Source organism: Nerophis ophidion, linkage group LG24 (genome assembly GCF_033978795.1).
Source record: "Nerophis ophidion isolate RoL-2023_Sa linkage group LG24, RoL_Noph_v1.0, whole genome shotgun sequence".
Taxonomy (NCBI): Eukaryota; Metazoa; Chordata; class Actinopteri; order Syngnathiformes; family Syngnathidae; genus Nerophis; species Nerophis ophidion.
The window spans coordinates 27,044,282-27,063,412 of NC_084634.1; the positions used below are offsets into that span (position 1 = coordinate 27,044,282).

The window sequence follows — 19,131 nt, forward strand, 5'->3', positions numbered from 1 at the left end:
TCACTCTTACAATAACAATGTCGGAACAGCTTGGTTATACAGGTTACAGAATGAAGATTAAGTATTCTTGGCAGTTTTTGAAAGCATTTTTAAAGCGATTTAATCTCATTTATCCGCATTGCTATCCACCAAGAACGAGATGATTTTTACATGTTCAAATGCACAAAAACAACAACTCTTGTCTTTATGTTGTGAACGATCGGCAAAATTCCCGAAAAAGTGCAGTTACCCATTAAGTATGGAGAAAGCAGTGAAAATGTAATTCATTATTTTCTAACGCCTATCCTGTTCAGGGTATTCCAGGATATTCCAATTTATAGCTTCCAATTAATTTTGGGACGTGGGAGAAAACCCATACTAAACATTGAAAAGTCTAAACCGGATTTGAACCAGAGAACTCCCTGACTGCGTGGGGGATAAACAACACCAGTGACTCTTAAACTGATCCGCTTGCGCCATTTAATTAAATATCAAAACACAGTGTTACTGTTCAAATGTTACAGTGGCCAAACATTTTAAATATACTTGTAAATAAAACCTCTGCCTTGTTTTTAATGAACACTTAGGTCTACTAAGCTGCTGTATTTTAATGTTGGTCATTATGGTGGTACTTGAAGAACCAAGTAATTTCTGATTTGGTACTTGGTGACAAAAGTTTAGTCACCATTGAACTATATCAGATGTACCACCATGCTATAAGGTTACAGTAGCAAAAATAATTTTAATCATGAAATTCCCATTGTTCTGGAATTTTAGGTTTATAGTTATTAGTTTAGTTTATTTGAAACATGCATACAAAGTAAAATAATCTCCTGTTTAAAAAAATTCACAATGTAATACGTCCACCAAATAATTCAATGTATTTATTGTTTTTCACTCTGACTAATTTTGATTTATTTCCACATTGTGTAATTGAAACTAGGCCAAAGATTTACTAAGGTGGATGAAGGCAGAAATCTATTTAAGGGAGCAATAGCGTCATCTTCAGGACAACTAAAGCACAGCATTCCTTTTCTGACTGCTTGGAACGTTCAGGGAACTGACTCAACACATTTTTAAGATCCAAATCAAGGCCAAACATCAGTGTTGTGTCTTCCTTCGTACAATTTTATTGTTATTTACAATGCACTAACTTTGCATCTCAACATGCTGATAAAAGGGATTGCTGACACAACAAATGTTTACATTCCTAAACATACAAACATAGAAACATTTGGAGATGAATAAAAAGCTATTAATGAACAGTTTAATATATTTCATCCCAAACACTTTTAAAAAATGTATGATTATTATTATATTTTAACCAGAAGGTATTTTGCAAACAAAACTAGGCATATTTAAGTAGAACATGCTCGCAATCTAGAGGTGACCAAAAAAATAGGCGAGAAATTTAGAAAGAAACATATTTAGAAGTGTAGACGAGGGGTCTCCAACCTTTTGTCTTTTGAGAGCTACTTTTACATAACAAAATTGAACGAGAACTATTCATTTTTGCAAAATTAATTTTAATATTTATTTAAAACCCAAACAAAGGGATATTTGCTTGTATCGTCAGAGCATTAACAAAATGTCCACAACTTACAACTTGTTTAAAAAATAATATTCATTTTCAGTTTTTATGTATTTAAGCTACTTTGTTTTATAAGACTAGCAAAATTTAAACTGCACTTTATTTCAGAAACAAATCTCCATTTAAAATGTATTTTATGGTAATTTGTCATCTGAATAAAGGCATCATGCCCGTATTAAACATTTATAAAAAATACTGAGTTTGAGCAAATGTTTGACCCTTTGGTGAATGACTCAAAATCCCCTAGCAAGGTCTCGGTACCTCACGAGTTATTTGTTGAAGACCTCTGTTGTAGACTGTACATATTCAGCTGAAGAAAGGAGATCAGCGTGAATCTTCTTCACAATCTTTGTCAAGAGCTTCCTGGCTGGAACGAATGACTTCACAATGCTTACAATCTGCTGGATCCTGCAGACACAGACGTGTAACAGCCTTCAGAAAACATTGTGTTTTTTTACTTTGTTGTTGTACATTGTTGGTTTTTAAACTCCAAAAGAGAACTTAATTCCTTATAAAACAAGCACACATTCTTGTTTCTTATTTAATGCATTCTAAAAATATGCTAGCACAAGTCAGCTTACAACAGAGGTAAGTGGATTCGCTCTATTACGCCTATAAGGCACTCTAAAAAACACAAAAAATCCTCCATCAATGTTTTACATAGACACTATAAGTATATATGTAATGTAGTATCAGGCACATTTATAATAACATGTAATATTCATGTATTTTGCTCATTGTAAGCATAGGGCGGCACATTCATTTTACGGAAGAATCACGTTTGCTGTTCCCTTCAACAACAACACTGCTTGCTTACTTTGTGAGAGACAAAAAAAAGACTATTTTGTGACAAATTATATTTTTCACCTGAATATACAAATGAGCTACAAGTTTTAGAAGCTGTATGCTAAACAAATCCAGCTTTAGTGAAGCACCTAGCAGTATTGCTAAGTGCTCAACAAGAAATACAAACTATAAACATAATGAAACAAGTACTTACTGTACAATGTCTGCTCTCACTGGGATGCAGACTGGTGGGATGTTTATATATTTTCGGGTTTAAATTTAAAACTAATCAGATTAGGAAATAGTTTAAAAAAAAAAGTCCCACAGACAAGTGTCTTTTCGTATCTTTCCCGCCATCATCGGGTATAAGTTGAATGTCAAAGTTTACAAACTTCTCCATTTTAAGGCTCAATATGTCAATATAGCGACATATGCTAGTTATCGCTATGTGATCACAACGCGGATAAAAATACTGTTGTTTGACTGTGTTAGTGCTTATAATAATAATGTTGCTAATGCTTGGTTAATATTTAGGTCATGAGACATACAGTACATGGAGCAACGCTGGAAGTCTTTGGATGTTATTTAGAGGGCTTTATGGGAATAGTATACTACGATTAGCTTAATTGTTAGCTATCTTTTACTAACTTTTATTTACATGTTATAATGCTTAAAAAAGAAATACATGAGTTCTTGTCTTACGTAGGGGTTGTGGATAGTCAAAATTAAAAAAAAAAAGTGCAGTTGCACTTTAAAGCTGTCAAGAGCTTTAGTTTGGTCACACTTACGTTGCGTCCCCAAAGATGTTTCTGAAGCTGTGCACGTGAAGACCATAGATGTGTTTGTCCAAGCTGACGGAAAAGGAAACTTCAAACTTGGAACATCTCCTCAGACTGCTGAAAACAATATGTATTCTAAAAGAAAAAGTCACCAGTTATTTGAATTGTAGTGATACCACATAGCAGTAATTTACAGTAGCAGACAGACAAAAAAAATGGGTCTTCCTGCTTTTAAACAACAATCTCTTAGTGGGTCGTTAACTGTAGAGAGGATATGTACTCTTACCGAGTGTCCTCACAACTGATGTCCAGGATCTTCAGTCGTAAACCTCCCCACATTTTAAGCAGACGGATTTCCTCTCCAAGGAGACGACAGTGACTGACCACCAAAGACACGTCATAGAGCAGCTGCACAAAGCAGGAAGAACATCCTGATTAAATATATGAACCGAGACTGCACTTGGATCCGTCCACACTCACCTTTTGAACATGATTGCTTGTTGGGTATTTCTTCACCCACAACGTTTGGCCGTAAATGTACTGGGAGATCAGTTTGTGAACAAGGCGGGCGTGGCACTGTGAACTCGTATCTAGATGCAAAATAAAATAAAAAAATGTGCAATTGAAATGTACAAACAGGGTGTCCAATGTAATCCTGACTTCCTAATTTTGATTTTAAAAATATCAGCACAAATTGTTTTATTTATATTTGTTTTGTAGGTTAAAAGTTTTTTATGTACTGGGCTGATCAATTTGAATTTATCATTAATTATTGAGTTGATTTAATTTGATGTATTTACTTCAGTATCAAATCGTTTAAGTCGGTACATTTTTTTTATACTTTAAATAAGGATTTTTTCCCCCAAGCAAATTAATTCACTTCAAATGTTTTCGGTTACAGGCTAAAACAATGTTAATAAGGTTATTATTTGTTGTAAATTGATATGTAATCTGTTTTATGTTTTCTTTAATGTGAATAGGCATACTGTATACTGTAATGCAGAGGTGTAGTTATAACAATAGTATAAACAAATAATACTATTTATAGTCGGTGCTGAGAGTGAGAGTGGGCGTAAGAGGAAAAAAACTGAGAAGCACTGCATTATACGTAAAGCATTATTCAAAACATGTTTTCCATAACAGTGAAGAAATATATTATTGCACTATATAATATACCACTAAATACAAACAACCCCTTTTTTCAATACATGTATTTGGACAAATTCAAAGACAGAGAAGGACAAATTTAAATGGTTCTTCAAAACATGTTTTCCATATCAATGAACAACTATACTGTATTATTGTCATAACTTTCCAGTTCGCTAGTGTGTGAGCGAAAGAAGAAAAGATCTGACTTGCTTAGGAGAAGTATGGGATGCATAATCTCTAGACTTTGAACATAAATTAACCTTTCTTTCTTAGAATTTTTGTTTAGGGTAGAATCATAGTCACATATGTTGACATCTGTCTCTTACCATCAAGTAGAAATGTGAAATTAATTTCTGACGTTTCCTGCTCGGGTTCTTCAGCAGTGCCATTTCCTACAAAAACAAAACAATGTTGAGTTTGGATTTAGGGCAAAAAATAAAATAAAATAAAAAAATCTGGCAATATAACAGTATTTGTTGGAGATCCATTAGAGTGCTTTTGGAATTAAAATGTCCTTACAAAGTAGGGCTTCACGATTAATCGACGTTTAGAATTTTATTAGTCCAATTACGCAACCACAAAAGGCTGAGGTTTCTTTTTCTAAGCCGTCACCGACCTTTGAGAGAAAAAAAAAAGAGTGGCTGTTGTCTCCTTGAGCAAGACACTTCACACTTGCTACTGATGGGTCATGGTTAGGGCCTATGTGAATGGGTGAATGTGGAAATAGTGTCAAAACGCTTTGAGTACCTTGAAAGTAGAAAAGCACTGTTCAAGTATAACCAATTAACCATTTGATGACATTTTCGCCAATCAGAATTTTTGAGCCTTGCGTTTCTTCCTCGCTTCAAACAAGAAGAAAAAGGCGTTGATTTAACAGAAAAAATACTTAAAAGCAGTGATCCCTAATTTGAGTCATTCACAATCTTTGACTCGGGGCCTGGAGAGCGACCTCGTGAGACCGCGCATACAGGAAGCACAGACTGAGAGCGTCTCGACTCACTATTGAAAAGTTTCGCAAAGTAACAAAAATTAGGAAAGAAAACATACGATTACAAAGACAAATGTCCCATTGTGGGAAAATTTTAGCTTTAAACCAGATGGGCAAAATGAGCCCATTAACACGGACGATCACGAGATGGCAACAAACAAGACAACATAAGACCTACTTTTTCCAACTGGGGGAAAAAAAACCTTTAAATTGCTTAGTATTTCGTTTTTGCTTATTTTATTTTGTTTATTTATTTAGAATAAAGTTATTCACCGACCAATTAAAGTACAACAGTAATCAATACTACAGCAATGAGAACATTTTTTTTATATACTTTCAAATTGTTACTTGCATTATTACTATATCATAATATAAATTGTTATAGAGTATTTTTTCAGTTTAAGAGCGTGATGTGTGGTACCTTGAGACAAGAATATGTTGATTAACAGTCTGCAAGTAACATGTCCTCCATCACTCATTATTTTCACAGTTTTATGTATTTATAAGTATAAATGTTAAAAATTGCAAATCGAATCGCAAATTCCAAATAGAACAATTCCATCCATCTATCCATTTTCTACCGCTTGTTTGTCCATTTCGGAGTCGCGAGGGGTGCTGGAGCCTTTCTCATTGCAATTATTATTTTTCTCAAAATCATGCAGCACTATTGCAAATGATTGAGGAAATAGTTGTTAATTTCTTACGGTGAAAAATTTCACAAGTACAGGGTAACCCTAATCCAAAAATGTTGGAATAAATAAGTTAATGTTCTTTGTTTCTTTTCCTGGGTATATACGAGAGTCGACTTTGTGCATGAAATACTGGAACAATAGTCTTCTCCAACATGTGTTGGTCAACCAAGAAAAATACATTTTGCGAGGAGGTGTATTTCTCCAACAAATCATTCACTGTAGTTCAAGCAAATATTTTGGAAGACATATCGGTGACATCATGCTCCATCAAAAAGCAGATGTTTTGGACTGGGTTCTGAAGTTCAGAGACCTTGGGACTGTGCAAAATCTTAATTCTAAAGTTCGAGTAATTGACAGTTTTGCATGGCTTATGCAAGGTGGTCTCTAACGCTGCACTGCCCATTTTGAGCATATTTTGGAGAGTACATGGTGTTTATGCAAATCTTTGGGGAATGATCATAATTACTGAAATTTAAGGTCAGCAAGAAATGTACTGGACCTTTGATAATTAATACAGTTTTTATGGGCCAATTTTTTGGGTTCCCCTGACTTGGCTTTCCTGTGTTTGAATGGAAGACAATAAAATTTACCTTTATACACCAACTGTAGATGCAATGTGTCATTTAGGAAAGTATAGACTGTGTAGTTGCCTCTCTTCTCTTTCAATCTCCATTCGTTGAGCCTACAGGAAAAAAAAATACCGAAGATGAACGTTAATATCTGTGTGTAAATTCCCCCCCAAAAACTACACCAGAAATGATGACTCAAAAGAAAAATAATTTTTAAAAACTGACATATTGAGAATAGCAATGGAGCTCTCAAGGTTTTTTGTGTCAGCCTTTAGACTCTTCAGTTTGCTTGAAGCCTGATTTTTCTGCGTCTCCAGATCACATATTTGCCTGCGACAGGGCAGAAAAAGCATATAAACAAAATATATTTAAATAACAACATAGCCTCCTATTCTTTGATTATATTTTTTACACAGAATGTTTGCTTGAAATCAATATTATAAATTACCGCTCATTCTCATCCATACTCTCATTGACTTTCTTCAATTCTGTTGGACAAAAAGTAAAATAATTTGACTATTGGACAAAAATTATGTATACTGTACTTAAACACAACACATTGAACTTACCTTCCTGGAGTGATTTAAGACTTGGTTTGGTGTCAGTTCCTTTATCCTCAATTGCTGCAAGTTCTGCAAAGATAATGCTGTCTTATTGATGGTAACCTCTCAACATGTGCAATAGTTCTATAAATTGATTTGAATTTGGTATCCAGCATTAAAAATGGGGTGACCATTTTACACTGAATGCATTACCCGCTTCCAAATCACGAATGCAGTCATTCAGCATTTTGACTGTCTCTTCAGATTTTTCAACTGAACTTCTCAAATTTTGCTGCTCATCCTGAAAAGAATACAATGTTACGTCAAAGATCTCCACATTGTTATAATGGTACTTTGGAGTACGTCCTTGTTACCGTTAGAGCCTGCACAACACCGGTGTACAGGACCTCCTTCATTTCATGTGACCGGACTCGGCTCATCTTTCTGAAGTAGTTGTTTCTCTCTTTTAATTTTACGCCAAACGATTTGATCTGAAGATTCAAACACATAGTCATGTAAGGTAGGCTGACCATACGTCCTCTTTTCCCCGGACATGGTGTCCGGGCGGGCTTTTTTTTTTAAATGCGTCAAATGTCCGGCATTTTGAATTAGGGTTGCGTGTATTTTCAATGTAGGTCCAGGGTTAAGTTACCGTATATATACAAACCCAACTTCGCAAATAACCCAACATGCCGACTAATAAACCCAACTAAATCCGAAACAGGAAAAATCAGCAAAATAATCCTGGACAGAATCAACACAAAAATCAAGGACAAAACACCACTCAACCAATGGAGAAATACAGGAGCAGTAATCAAATGGTTTAACAACATCCAAGACAAACAACAACACAACTTTATCTCCTTCGACATCGAAGAATTTTACCCTTCCATCACGCAAGACCTACTGACCCGAGCACTGAACTTCGCCTCGGACTACGACTCAATCACAGACAACGAAAGAAACATCATCATCCACGCAAAGAACTCCATACTCATCCACAACAGCACACCATGGCAAAAAAAGAACAATTCAACATTTGACGTTACTTTGGGGAGTTTTGACGGAGCAGAAACGTGCGAACTCGTTGGGAGTTTCCTCCTCTCCCAGCTTGCTAGCCTCAACCTGAACCTTGGTATTTACCGTGATGACGGACTGGCAGTGTGCCGCGCCTCGCCAAGGAGCAGCGAGAACACCAAGAAGCGCATATGCCAAATCTTCAAAGAAAACGGCCTACGGATCACAATTGAAGCCAACAAGCAAACTGTCAACTTCCTCGACGTCACTTTCAACCTGAGAAATAACAGGAAACCCAACACAACACTCCAATACGTGCACCATGACAGCAACCACCCACCCACCACCGCGAAAAGAATACCTACCGGAATTAATAAAAGGCTATCAATGCTGTCATCTAGCAAAGCTGAATTCGACCAAGCAACCCCCCCGTACCAGAAAGCACTTGATGAAAGCGGATACAACTTCACCCTCACCTATGAACCCACTCCAGGAAACCAACAGAAAAAGAGCAGAAAACGAAACAACATCATCTGGTACAATCCGCCATTCAGCCAAAACGTCTCAACCAACATCGGCCGCAAGTTCCTCACTCTGATCGACAAACACTTCCCCAAAGGCAACACCCTAAGAAAAATATTCAACAAGAACAACATTAAATTGAGCTACAGCTGTATGAATAACATACAACAAATCATTTCAAACCACAACAAAGCAATTGCAAAAGGACTGCCTACCCCCAGACTAAACGACTCTGAAACCAATAAGGAATGTAACTGTCGCAAGAAACCTGATTGCCCTCTCAACGGAGGGTGCTTACAGACATCAGTCGTTTACCAAGCAAAGGTAATACGCAAGGACATTAACACATCCGACACGTACGTAGGATTAACCGAAGGAGCGTTCAAAACAAGATGGTATAATCACAACGCCTCCTTTAGAAACCAGACTTTGCGGAATTCTACAGAACTCAGCAAACACATTTGGAACCTCAAAGACAATAATGTTGAATATTCAATAACATGGCAAATTCTTGCATCCAGCACACCTTACAACAGTGGTAATAAAAGATGCAACCTATGCTTAAAAGAGAAACTGTTTATTATATATCATCCAGATCTATCATCCCTCAACAAGCGCAGTGAAATCATTTCAACATGCCGCCACAGACGGAAACATCTCCTAGGTAACACATGAGCCAATTACCACACCCTACGCCTGCCTGTACCCACCCACTCTGTGCCCTTTATAAACCATTGTATGTGAATGCTTCCATTAAAATCTCCTGATGATTGAGGGAACCTCTCATGAAACAGTTCTGTAGAGATGAAGTAGTCTTGTGATTTTTCCCACACCTACATATATATATATATATATATATATATATATATATATATATATATATATATATATATATATATATATATATATATATATATATGTGAGTTCTAACTGTAAATATTGTAGCGACTGGTTACGGGGTGTTAGCCAATGGCTTTTTCCGGGGAAGTTAGGAAAGTGACGCTATTTATTGGCAGGAAGTGTTGGTTCGAGTTTTGCCGGGAAAAGGAAATAGACTTCTTGGTAAACACTAAGGTGAGTTTAAAGTCAACATTTTTAATTCCAGTAAATGAGGTGTTTTAGTATTTGTGGGTCCATTGAAACTTCACTTTTATCTCCCGCTGGATCCACATCGTTCGAGGATGGAGACAGGCTAGCTGTTAGCTTTAAGCTAACCAGCACCCGAGTAGACTCCTCCACCTCAAAAACACACTTTGATGGTCAAAAAACGGGGCATTTGTTTGACTTTTTAAGTGTTAATGTGTGCGGTGTGTTCAAAAGGAGTCTTTTGAAGAAGTGGCTGACAAGTTAGCATTGCTGACAGTGACGTCATCACCGTCATTGTTTACTGAAGCAGAGATGGTGACTGTGTGTTATGATAAACGCGATAGATTTATCAGATTTAATTTTCAATTATCTATAGCAGAGGTGTCAAAAGTGTGCCAAAGAGGCCATTTGCGGCCCACAGCTAATGTTTTAAAGGCCCACGGCACATTCTAAAAATGCTATTAAAATAAACTAAAACATAAACATGAAATAAAAAAGATTAAAGGTGAAATGTAATTTAGAAAAAGTTGCAATGTTGACTAATAAAACAAAGCTGTTTTTCTTTATTTCAAACTGTCATTGCTCAAAACATAATATTGAATCAAAATCAATGTTATTATGAATTATTGACCTATCCAAGGTTCCCATTACTTCACATCAATTATTCCACTAAGAAAAATAATTTTGGTGGAAGATTTTGCATATTTTGTGTGTTTGCCATTAAAAACAGTTTTGTTTGACAAAAAAGGGCGGAAAACAAACAAACATAAAAAAACTAAAACATTTTGAAATGAGGGATAGATGTGAAGTTGAAGTAGACTCCAGAGATTTAAGCGTTAAATATAAAATGTATGTAGGCCCTGGCACACCATTATCATCATTTCATGACCGAAGCAAAACACTTTTTACACTTTTATACTGAAATAAATACACCTACACCTTATTAAATAAAAACATAGAAAAAACTACCAGCAGCAGTAAAGTTTAGATCCATGAAGGAAAGAAGAAAGTGAATGAATGTATACACATTTGTTTTCTTTTTCTTATTATTTTTTGTAATGAATTAAGTAACGTTTATGACACCCTTTTTCCAAAACACGATATAAAGTGTGAGATACAATAGGATAATGAATACGTTTATTTGTTTTCAAAACGCTTACAAAAAAGTGGGACCCCAAAAATGTACTGTGGGACCCCATTTTTATGACTTGATGGGGTCCCTGGGACCCCATTTTAAAAATCCCTAGCGCCAACAATGCAGTCAACAGAGGAGAAAAATGCTTTATTTAAATAAATATATTATTTATAAAGCATGTTCGAGTATCATTGGCAAATTTTCACCTACTCCCGGCCTTGGCGTGCTGCCCGCCTTGGTACGCATATATGTGTCCTCTTTTTGGGATTTCAGAATATGGTCAGCCTATGTTAGGACTAAGTATATACACAAACTGGATAATATTTTTGTCAGTCTGTGGACGTTGTCTGTCCTGTAAAAGCTTTCATTTTTCTTTGTTGGAAGAATGATACAGAGTCTTCTAGGCAATTTCCAAAGCATTTAGAAGCAATATCAAGCCCCAATAATGCCTGCATGTAAGAAAATTACACATCGGTGGTACCAGGGGCCGTAATGTTGTTTTGTCGATAGGATAGGCACCGAATTTGGTACTTTTATGGCACCGACCAAATTCCATTGGTGCTACCGGGTTTTGAAACACACTAAGAACCGTTTTTCTTTCATCCAAGCAGTCGAGATGGCGTGTTCTAGATGTGAATGACAGCTGATAAAGACTGTATGCACAACCGATATACAACTACTATGTCTGCCACTGAGACCCGTTTACCTCCCAAGAGAGTTTTAGAAATGTTTTAGTATGTGCTGTGATTTAACTTCTTAAAATTGCAAATGGATGCAAAGAGTATTTATATCAATTACTATAAATGATACTCAGAAGTAAAAAATAAATTAATTAATAAAGACTCAACAACTGCATGACAGTTATTTTCAGCAATTTTTTATACCTCAAATCAAAAATTATATATTATTAAGAGAGAAAATAATATTTATAAATGAGACTCAGAAGTAAAAAATACATTAATTAATAAAGATTCAACAACTGCATGACAGTTATTTTCAGCTAATTTTTATACCTCAAATCAAAAATTATATATTATTAACAGACAAAATAATATTTAATAACACATGAACCCAGACAAAAGTACCGAAAACGGGTACCATACGGCATGATAAAAATGTGTACAGTGTCCATTCCTAGTGGTCGACAATTGCCACAGTCAAAAGACAAGTATTCTATACGTTGCACGAGACAGTGATGTTATCTGTGTAAGATGCTGTTTTGCTCTGGTGATCTGCAAAAAAAAAGAATTAGAACATCTGGATATTTTGCCGGAGATTTGTGTGAATGCCAATTAATAACAATTACAGATATGATGCTGCAGTTCTTTTGGCTTTACCAGAACTTGACTACTGATAAATATATTGTGTTACTATCTTGGGACAGGTTTAGTTTACACTAAAAACTGAATTGAGTCCATTTACAAGAAGACTTTAGGAAAAACTATATACTGTATAGTGTGGATGTGTTGAAATACCATTAAACATGACTTTTTGTGGGTTATCAGAGATTTGATGTTTGCGACTGAATTGACTCTTCTAAACGTTTTTTAAATGTGAACGATGAGCCATTTGGGAGACATTTTTGTACACATACAGGTAAAGTATCAACAATTGCCCACCAGACTGGCAACTGGGCTAGAAAATTAGTCAAAGAAAACAACAGCCTAGGTTTTCCATCCATCCATTTCTACCGCTTATTCCCTTTTTGGGGTCGCTGGCGCCTATCTCAGCTACAATCGAACTGAAGGCGGGGTACACCCTGGACAAGTCGCCACCTCATCGCAGGATTTACTTTTTTAATTTAAAAAAACATATAAATATATAATTTTGTGATTTATTCATTTCTATTTGTTGTCCTATTGTGTTTTGATTCACTTTTCTGGATCCTTTTGCTTATGTCCTAATTTTTATCCTACTGTACCTGGATTTTATACTCTTCATATACATAAATACATTTTATTATTAATATTTATGGCCACTTAATCTGTGTATTTTAATACTGTAAAAACACTCATGTGCAACAGTATTTTCTAGGATAAGAAAACATTTAAAATAGTGATGTCACTCTCAAAGCATGGGGATATGGCAGCACCTTATGGAATGTTTACAATAAATGTATGTTTATTTAAATTATTCTGATTCAGATCTTATCTCATACCTGCTACAATTGATAGTTTGTTTCCTTGATGAAAAGAGCTCTAGGAACTGTAATAGGAACGGCCCCTAAAGATCTGGCTCCATTCAAAGAGCCACAGGTACAAAGTTGACATTGTATGCTCCTTGCCCCAAATGAGTAGCGATGTTTAAGTGAGCAAAAGCAACAATACCTCCTTTTCTGAAGAATTTTTCATCTCTTCCCATAATGCTGTATTGATCATCTTGAGAGGTTTGTTCAAGTCACACATTCGGTAACTCAATCTGGGTAAACACAAAACATGTGTTCAGACATTTTTAACTGTAGTCTTTGAGTGATAATTTATAGGAATGATAATCATCTCACCCTTCCACCTTTTCAGTCAGGCTCTTGATGTCAGCTTCATAGACCCGCTCTTTGGGACGATTTATAAGTCTGTCTTTCATCACATCTATTGGAGTGCGATCTGTGTCGGACGAAGGCTGAACCACACAAAAAAAGGCGGTGAATATTAGTCCTTGTCTAGTTCACACAATAATTGGGAGAATGTAACCTACTCTGCCACGAAGTATGCTTTGCCGAGGTTTATGGATCACAAAGTCAATGTTGAAGAGCTTAAAGAATTCTGATACCGTTATGGTGCCATCCTCTAATTTCTGGAACAATGAAAGGCAAGCACTGATAAATGGGGGTACGAAATCATACAATTGGATCCTGATATGATTTGAAAACAAACCCTTTGTACATCACTGGAATAGTCTTCGAGCTGGGATTCAAACATGCTCTGTTTAAAGGCTGTAGATAAAAAAAAGAAACATTTGAGAAATAATTAATGCGATGTTATGAACCAGACACAGGGAGAACTTACTGGAATTAAATGTAACTTCGCCTCTGCTGCTGGATGTGTGAGTAGTGCTCGAGGAATCCATGGTCTGTTTTGTCATGGTTGGAGAAGTAGTCAGGTTACCGTCATATTCCAAAACATGATACTTTGACAAATAATTATAATCTGTTGATAATTTATTGATAGACTAAGAAATAAATAAGATGGTTTGCTAAGAGGAACCAACATTTTTTAATGCTTTCTAGCTTGACCCAAAACTGAATTGAATAAACGTGATTGTGTATGAACCTACCATCTTAACAGTCTCAGGAACCATCTCAGGGGACATCTTCAATTTCTTCTCCTCCTCCGTGTGACCTTCATCTGACGGCAAACGTCTTTTTATTCCAGGGGCACAATTTGGATTTTCTTCTTTAAAAACGTCATCTCTTAAGTTTTGACTGATGTAACATTCTTCAACAGGGATCACATTTGCTGTCATTTTTGGAGAGCCACTTGTGTCCAATGTCCCCAACAAATCTTCACAGCGACCAAGCTCTTCATCGTAAATATCACTAACGTCATCTTTCCAGTTGCCCATATCGTTAGCAATATTGTTGGTTGTGGGATCACTTTTTCTCTCAGAATTCATGTGGCTGGAGTCTGACTTCTTTGAATCATCAACTCTGTTTTTTTGAGGGAGTTTTGGCTTGAAATCTCCCATTGAAAGTCTCGACATCAGATTCTTAAGTTTAAAAGGAGTTTCCGCAGTAGCATATTCTAGTGGAAGATCTTGTGCTTCACCCTCAGTGTTTCCCATTTCACCTATAACATCAGGTACTTCTATAGGAAGCAAATCATTGTTTTTTGGATTTGTGTTAATCCCTGGGTCCATATGAGGCAAAGGTGCTGTGCAGCTTTCCATGGCTGGAGTCTCAGGAGTCATGTTAATCAAACGGCTCAAATGCCTCACTTTTAATTGGAGATCAGCGAAACTTTTCCGTCTGGACTTCTTTGAAGTACTATCATGGCCGACAGCACTAGCCAAATTAAAGTTTGCCAACAAAGGACTGGTTATATGTCCTAATTCTGACACGTTCCTAATGTCAGTTTCGTCTGAGTAAACAGAATATGCAACATTTGCGATTTCCACAGCATCTTGTTTGCTCAGACCCAACTCTTGATTTGGCTGAGGTGAAGTTGCTCTTCTGATCTTTTGAACACCACCATCTGGGTCCTGTGTTGATAATTGAGAGGAAGAATGCTCATTTCCATTTGAGTATTTTTCTCCAACAATAGAACCTGTTTGAGCCTTAGTTACGTCCATGCTTGCATCAGTCTCTACTCTTTGTAATGAGCATTGCATGTTTTTGGCATCACTGACAGAATTATCCAACAGAGTTGGAACTCTGGTTTTATTGACAATGCATGGTGTTTTATGCTGAGTTAGGATGAAGTGATCTGTGTCACCAGTTTTTCTTGAGGATGACTCTGATAGACATTCATCTTTTGTGACAATGGGATTAGCCCTTCTCAATCCTGTATGGATAGGGAGTACTGGAGAAGAGCCATTCTTTGGCGGATGCTTAATCTCATCTCTGTTCTTCGTAGGACTATCTTCATTTGAATATGAAGTGTTTATGGCGGGTCTTTGCTGTTCATCTGTAGCAGCATCATCTGCAGAGAACCCCAAGATTTTCTCTTCTCCCGCTGGCCAAGTATCCACATTTGTTTTGTTTTGTGGCTCAAAAGTAGAAGCAATGTTTGCCGAGTAGCCTTGTGTCCCATCCAAAGAAGCATCATCTGTAGAAAGCCTGGTTGTTTTTTCTCCTCCAACAGGTACAAAGTCTACATTTTTTACCTCAAGGTCAAAAGGAGTATCAATTTTTACAGTGTGGCATTTTTTCACATCCATAGCAGCATCATCTGCAGTAAACCTGAAGGTTTTATCTCCTCCAACAGGCACAAAGTTACCATAGTGTGCTCTTTGCTCAAAATGAGCAGCGATGTCTGGAGTTTGCCGTTTTGTCTCATCCAAAGTGTCATCATCTGCCGAAAACCTGGTTGTTTTTTCTTTTCCAACAGGTACACAGTTGACATTTTTTACTTTTAGTTCAAAAGGAGTATTAATTCTTAAAGTGTGGCATCGTGTCACATCCATAGATGCATCATCTGCAGTAAACATCAAGGTTTTTTCTCTTCCAACAGGTTCAAAGTTATCCAGGTTTGCTCCTTGCTTCAAACAAGTAGCGATGTCTGGAGTGTGGATTTGTGTCCCACCCAAAGAGATATTTTCTGCAGAAAACCTGGTAGTTTTCTCTTCTACCACAGGTACACAGTCGACATTATGTGCTTGTAGTTCAAAAGGAGTATACATTTTTACGGTGTGGCCTTTTGTCACATTCATAGCTGCATCATCAGCAGTAAACCTCAATGGTTTGTCTGCTCCAGCAGGTACAAAGTTAACATTAAGGTCTGCGCCTGAGTCCAAATGAGTAGCAATGTGCGTGTGGCTTTGTGTCCCATCCAAAGAAACGTCATCTGCAGACAACCTGGTTGTTTTCTCTCCTCCAACAAGTACACAGTCGTCATTGTGTACATCTAGTTCAAACGGAGTTTCAATTTTTACAGTGTGGCATTTTGTTACATCCATAGCTGCGTCATCTGCAGTAAACCTCAACGTCTTCTCTCCTTTAGCAGGTACACAGAGGACATTTTGTACTTCTCGTTCAAACGGAGTTTCAATTTTTACAGTGTGGCATTTTGTAACATCCATAGCTGCATCATCTGCAGTAAACCTCAACGTCTTCTCTCCTTTAGCAGGTACACAGAGGACATTTTGTACTTCTCGTTCAAACGGGGTATCAATTTGTACGGTATGGCATTTTGTTACATCCATAGCTGCATCATCTGCAGTGAACCTCAATGTTTTCTCTCCTTTAGCAGGTACACAGAGGACATTTTGGACTTCTCGTTCAAACGGGGTATCAATTTGTACGGTGTGGCATTTTGTAACATCCATAGCTGCATCATCTGCAGTAAACCTCAACGTTTTCTCTCCAATAGCAGGTACACAGAGGACATTTTGTACTTCTCGTTCAAACGGGGTATCAATTTGTATGGTGTGGCATTTTGTTACATCCATAGCTGCATCATCTGCAGTAAACCTCAACGTCTTCTCTCCTTTAGCAGGTACACAGAGGACATTTTGTACTTCTCGTTCAAACGGGGTATCAATTTGTACGGTGTGGCATTTTGTAACATCCATAGCTGCATCATCTGCAGTAAACCTCAACGTTTTCTCTCCAATAGCAGGTACACAGAGGACATTTTGTACTTCTCGTTCAAACGGGGTATCAATTTGTATGGTGTGGCATTTTGTTACATCCATAGCTGCATCATCTGCAGTAAACCTCAACGTCTTCTCTCCTTTAGCAGGTACACAGAGGAAGTTTTGTACTTCTCGTTCAAACGGGGTATCAATTTGTACGGTGTGGCATTTTGTTACATCCATAGCCGCATCATCTGCAATAAACCTTACAGTTTTTTCTCCTCCAGCAGGTAGAAAGTTAACAATAGGGTCTGCTCCTGGCTCCAAATGAGTAGCCATGTTTGCAGTGTGGCAACGTGTCACCTCCAAAGCGGCATCCATTGCAGTACACCTCATAGTTTTCTCTCCTTCCACCGATAAAATATCCACATTTTGTGCTCTTTTTTCAAAGGGAGTTTCAATTTTCACAGTGTGGCTTCGTGTCACATCCATAGATGCATCATCTGCAGTAAACCTCACTGTTCTATCTTTTCCAGAAGGTACTATGTAGCAATTATGGTGTGGTCCTGTCTTCAAATAATTAGCAACGTCTGCAATGTGGCTTTGTGTCTCATCCATTAGAGCAGCATCTCTAGTAAACGTCAAGGTTTTCTCTCTTTCAGCAGGTACAAATGTATCAAGGTGTGCTCCTGACTCCAAATGAGTAGCAATGTTTGCAGTGTGGCTACGTGTCTCCTCCAAAGCAGCATCCATTGCAGTACACCTCATTGTTTTTTTTCCTGTAGCCGGTAAAATATCCACATTGTGTGCTCTTGGGTCAAACGGAGTAACAATTCTTCCAGTGTGACATCGTGTCACATCCATAGATGCATCTTCTGCAGTAAACCTCACTGTTCTATCTTTTCCAGCAGGTACTATGTCAAAATTATGATGTGCTCCTGTCTTCAAAAAATGACCGATCTTTGAAGTGTGGCTTTGTGTCTCATCCATTGCAGCATCATCTGCAGTAAACATCAAGGTTGTTTCTCTTCCAGCAGGTACAAAGTTAACATTATGGTGTGCTCCTTGCTCCAAATAATTAGCAACGTATGCAGTGTGGCTTTGTGTCTCATCCATTGCAGTACACCTCATTGTTTTCTCTCCTGCAGCTGGTAAAACATCCACATTGTGTGCGCTTGGTTCAAACGGAGTATCAATTCTTCCAGTGTGACATCGTGTCACATCCATAGATGCATCTTCTGCAGTAAACCTCACTGTTCTATCTTTTCCAGCAGGTACTATGTCAAAATTATGATGTGCTCCTGTCTTCAAAAAATGACCGATCTTTGAAGTGTGGCTTTGTGTCTCATCCATTGCATCATCATCTGCAGTAAACATCAAGGTTGTTTCTCTTCCAGCAGGTACAAAGTTAACATTATGGTGTGCTCCTTGCTCCAAATAATTAGCAACGTATGCAGTGTGGCTTTGTGTCTCATTCATTGCAGTACACCTCATTGTTTTCTCTCCTGCAGCTGGTAAAACATCCACATTGTGTGCGCTTGGTTCAAACGGAGTATCAATTCTTATAGTGTGGCATCGTGTCACATCCACAGATGCATCATCTGCAGTAGACCTCAATGTTCTATCTTTTCCAGCAGCTGCTACATCACAATTATGGTGTGCTCCTGTCCTCAAAGAATTAGCGATGTTTGCAGTTTGGCTATGAGTTTGCTGTAAAGCGGCATCAATTGTTTTGTCTTCTCCAGCAGGTAACAAGTCAACATAATGGTATTCTTCCGGCTCCACAAGAGCAATGTTTGCAGTGTGACTTTGTGTCACATCCATATCTGCGTCATTTACACTAAACCTGATCGTCCGCTCCTTATTTGTAGGTAGACTTTTGTGTGACTGCATTGGGAGAAAACAGGCCATGTTTACAGTGTGACTTTTTGTCACGTGCATGACTTCGCCGTCAGCTGTAAATTTTATTGTTTTCTCTCTGCAGTCCTCTTGAGTATCACAACTAGCCTGAGAAAGACATTAATAAAGTTAGCACTATATAATCAAAATATTTTCACTATCTGCTTTG

General features: G+C 37.3%; 1 protein-coding gene across 1 annotated transcript in view; it reads right to left on the reverse strand.

Moving 5' to 3' along the window:
• Positions 1–1,086: 1,086 nt before the first annotated feature.
• The window catches only part of knl1 (kinetochore scaffold 1), a 45,342-nt gene continuing 27,297 nt past the window's right edge, over positions 1,087–19,131 (reverse strand). Inside the window, exons 14-30 of the mRNA XM_061885645.1 lie at positions 14,106–19,070; positions 13,838–13,901; positions 13,706–13,764; positions 13,527–13,625; positions 13,336–13,451; positions 13,163–13,253; positions 7,450–7,566; positions 7,289–7,376; positions 7,103–7,165; positions 6,982–7,021; positions 6,759–6,863; positions 6,555–6,646; positions 4,611–4,676; positions 3,616–3,725; positions 3,422–3,543; positions 3,145–3,270; positions 1,087–1,978 (exon numbers count right to left, since the gene is read on the reverse strand). Coding sequence (XP_061741629.1) covers positions 1,840–1,978; positions 3,145–3,270; positions 3,422–3,543; positions 3,616–3,725; positions 4,611–4,676; positions 6,555–6,646; positions 6,759–6,863; positions 6,982–7,021; positions 7,103–7,165; positions 7,289–7,376; positions 7,450–7,566; positions 13,163–13,253; positions 13,336–13,451; positions 13,527–13,625; positions 13,706–13,764; positions 13,838–13,901; positions 14,106–19,070 — 6,462 coding nt within the window. The 3' untranslated portion in view covers positions 1,087–1,839. The remainder of the gene's footprint in view (positions 1,979–3,144; positions 3,271–3,421; positions 3,544–3,615; positions 3,726–4,610; positions 4,677–6,554; positions 6,647–6,758; positions 6,864–6,981; positions 7,022–7,102; positions 7,166–7,288; positions 7,377–7,449; positions 7,567–13,162; positions 13,254–13,335; positions 13,452–13,526; positions 13,626–13,705; positions 13,765–13,837; positions 13,902–14,105; positions 19,071–19,131) is intronic.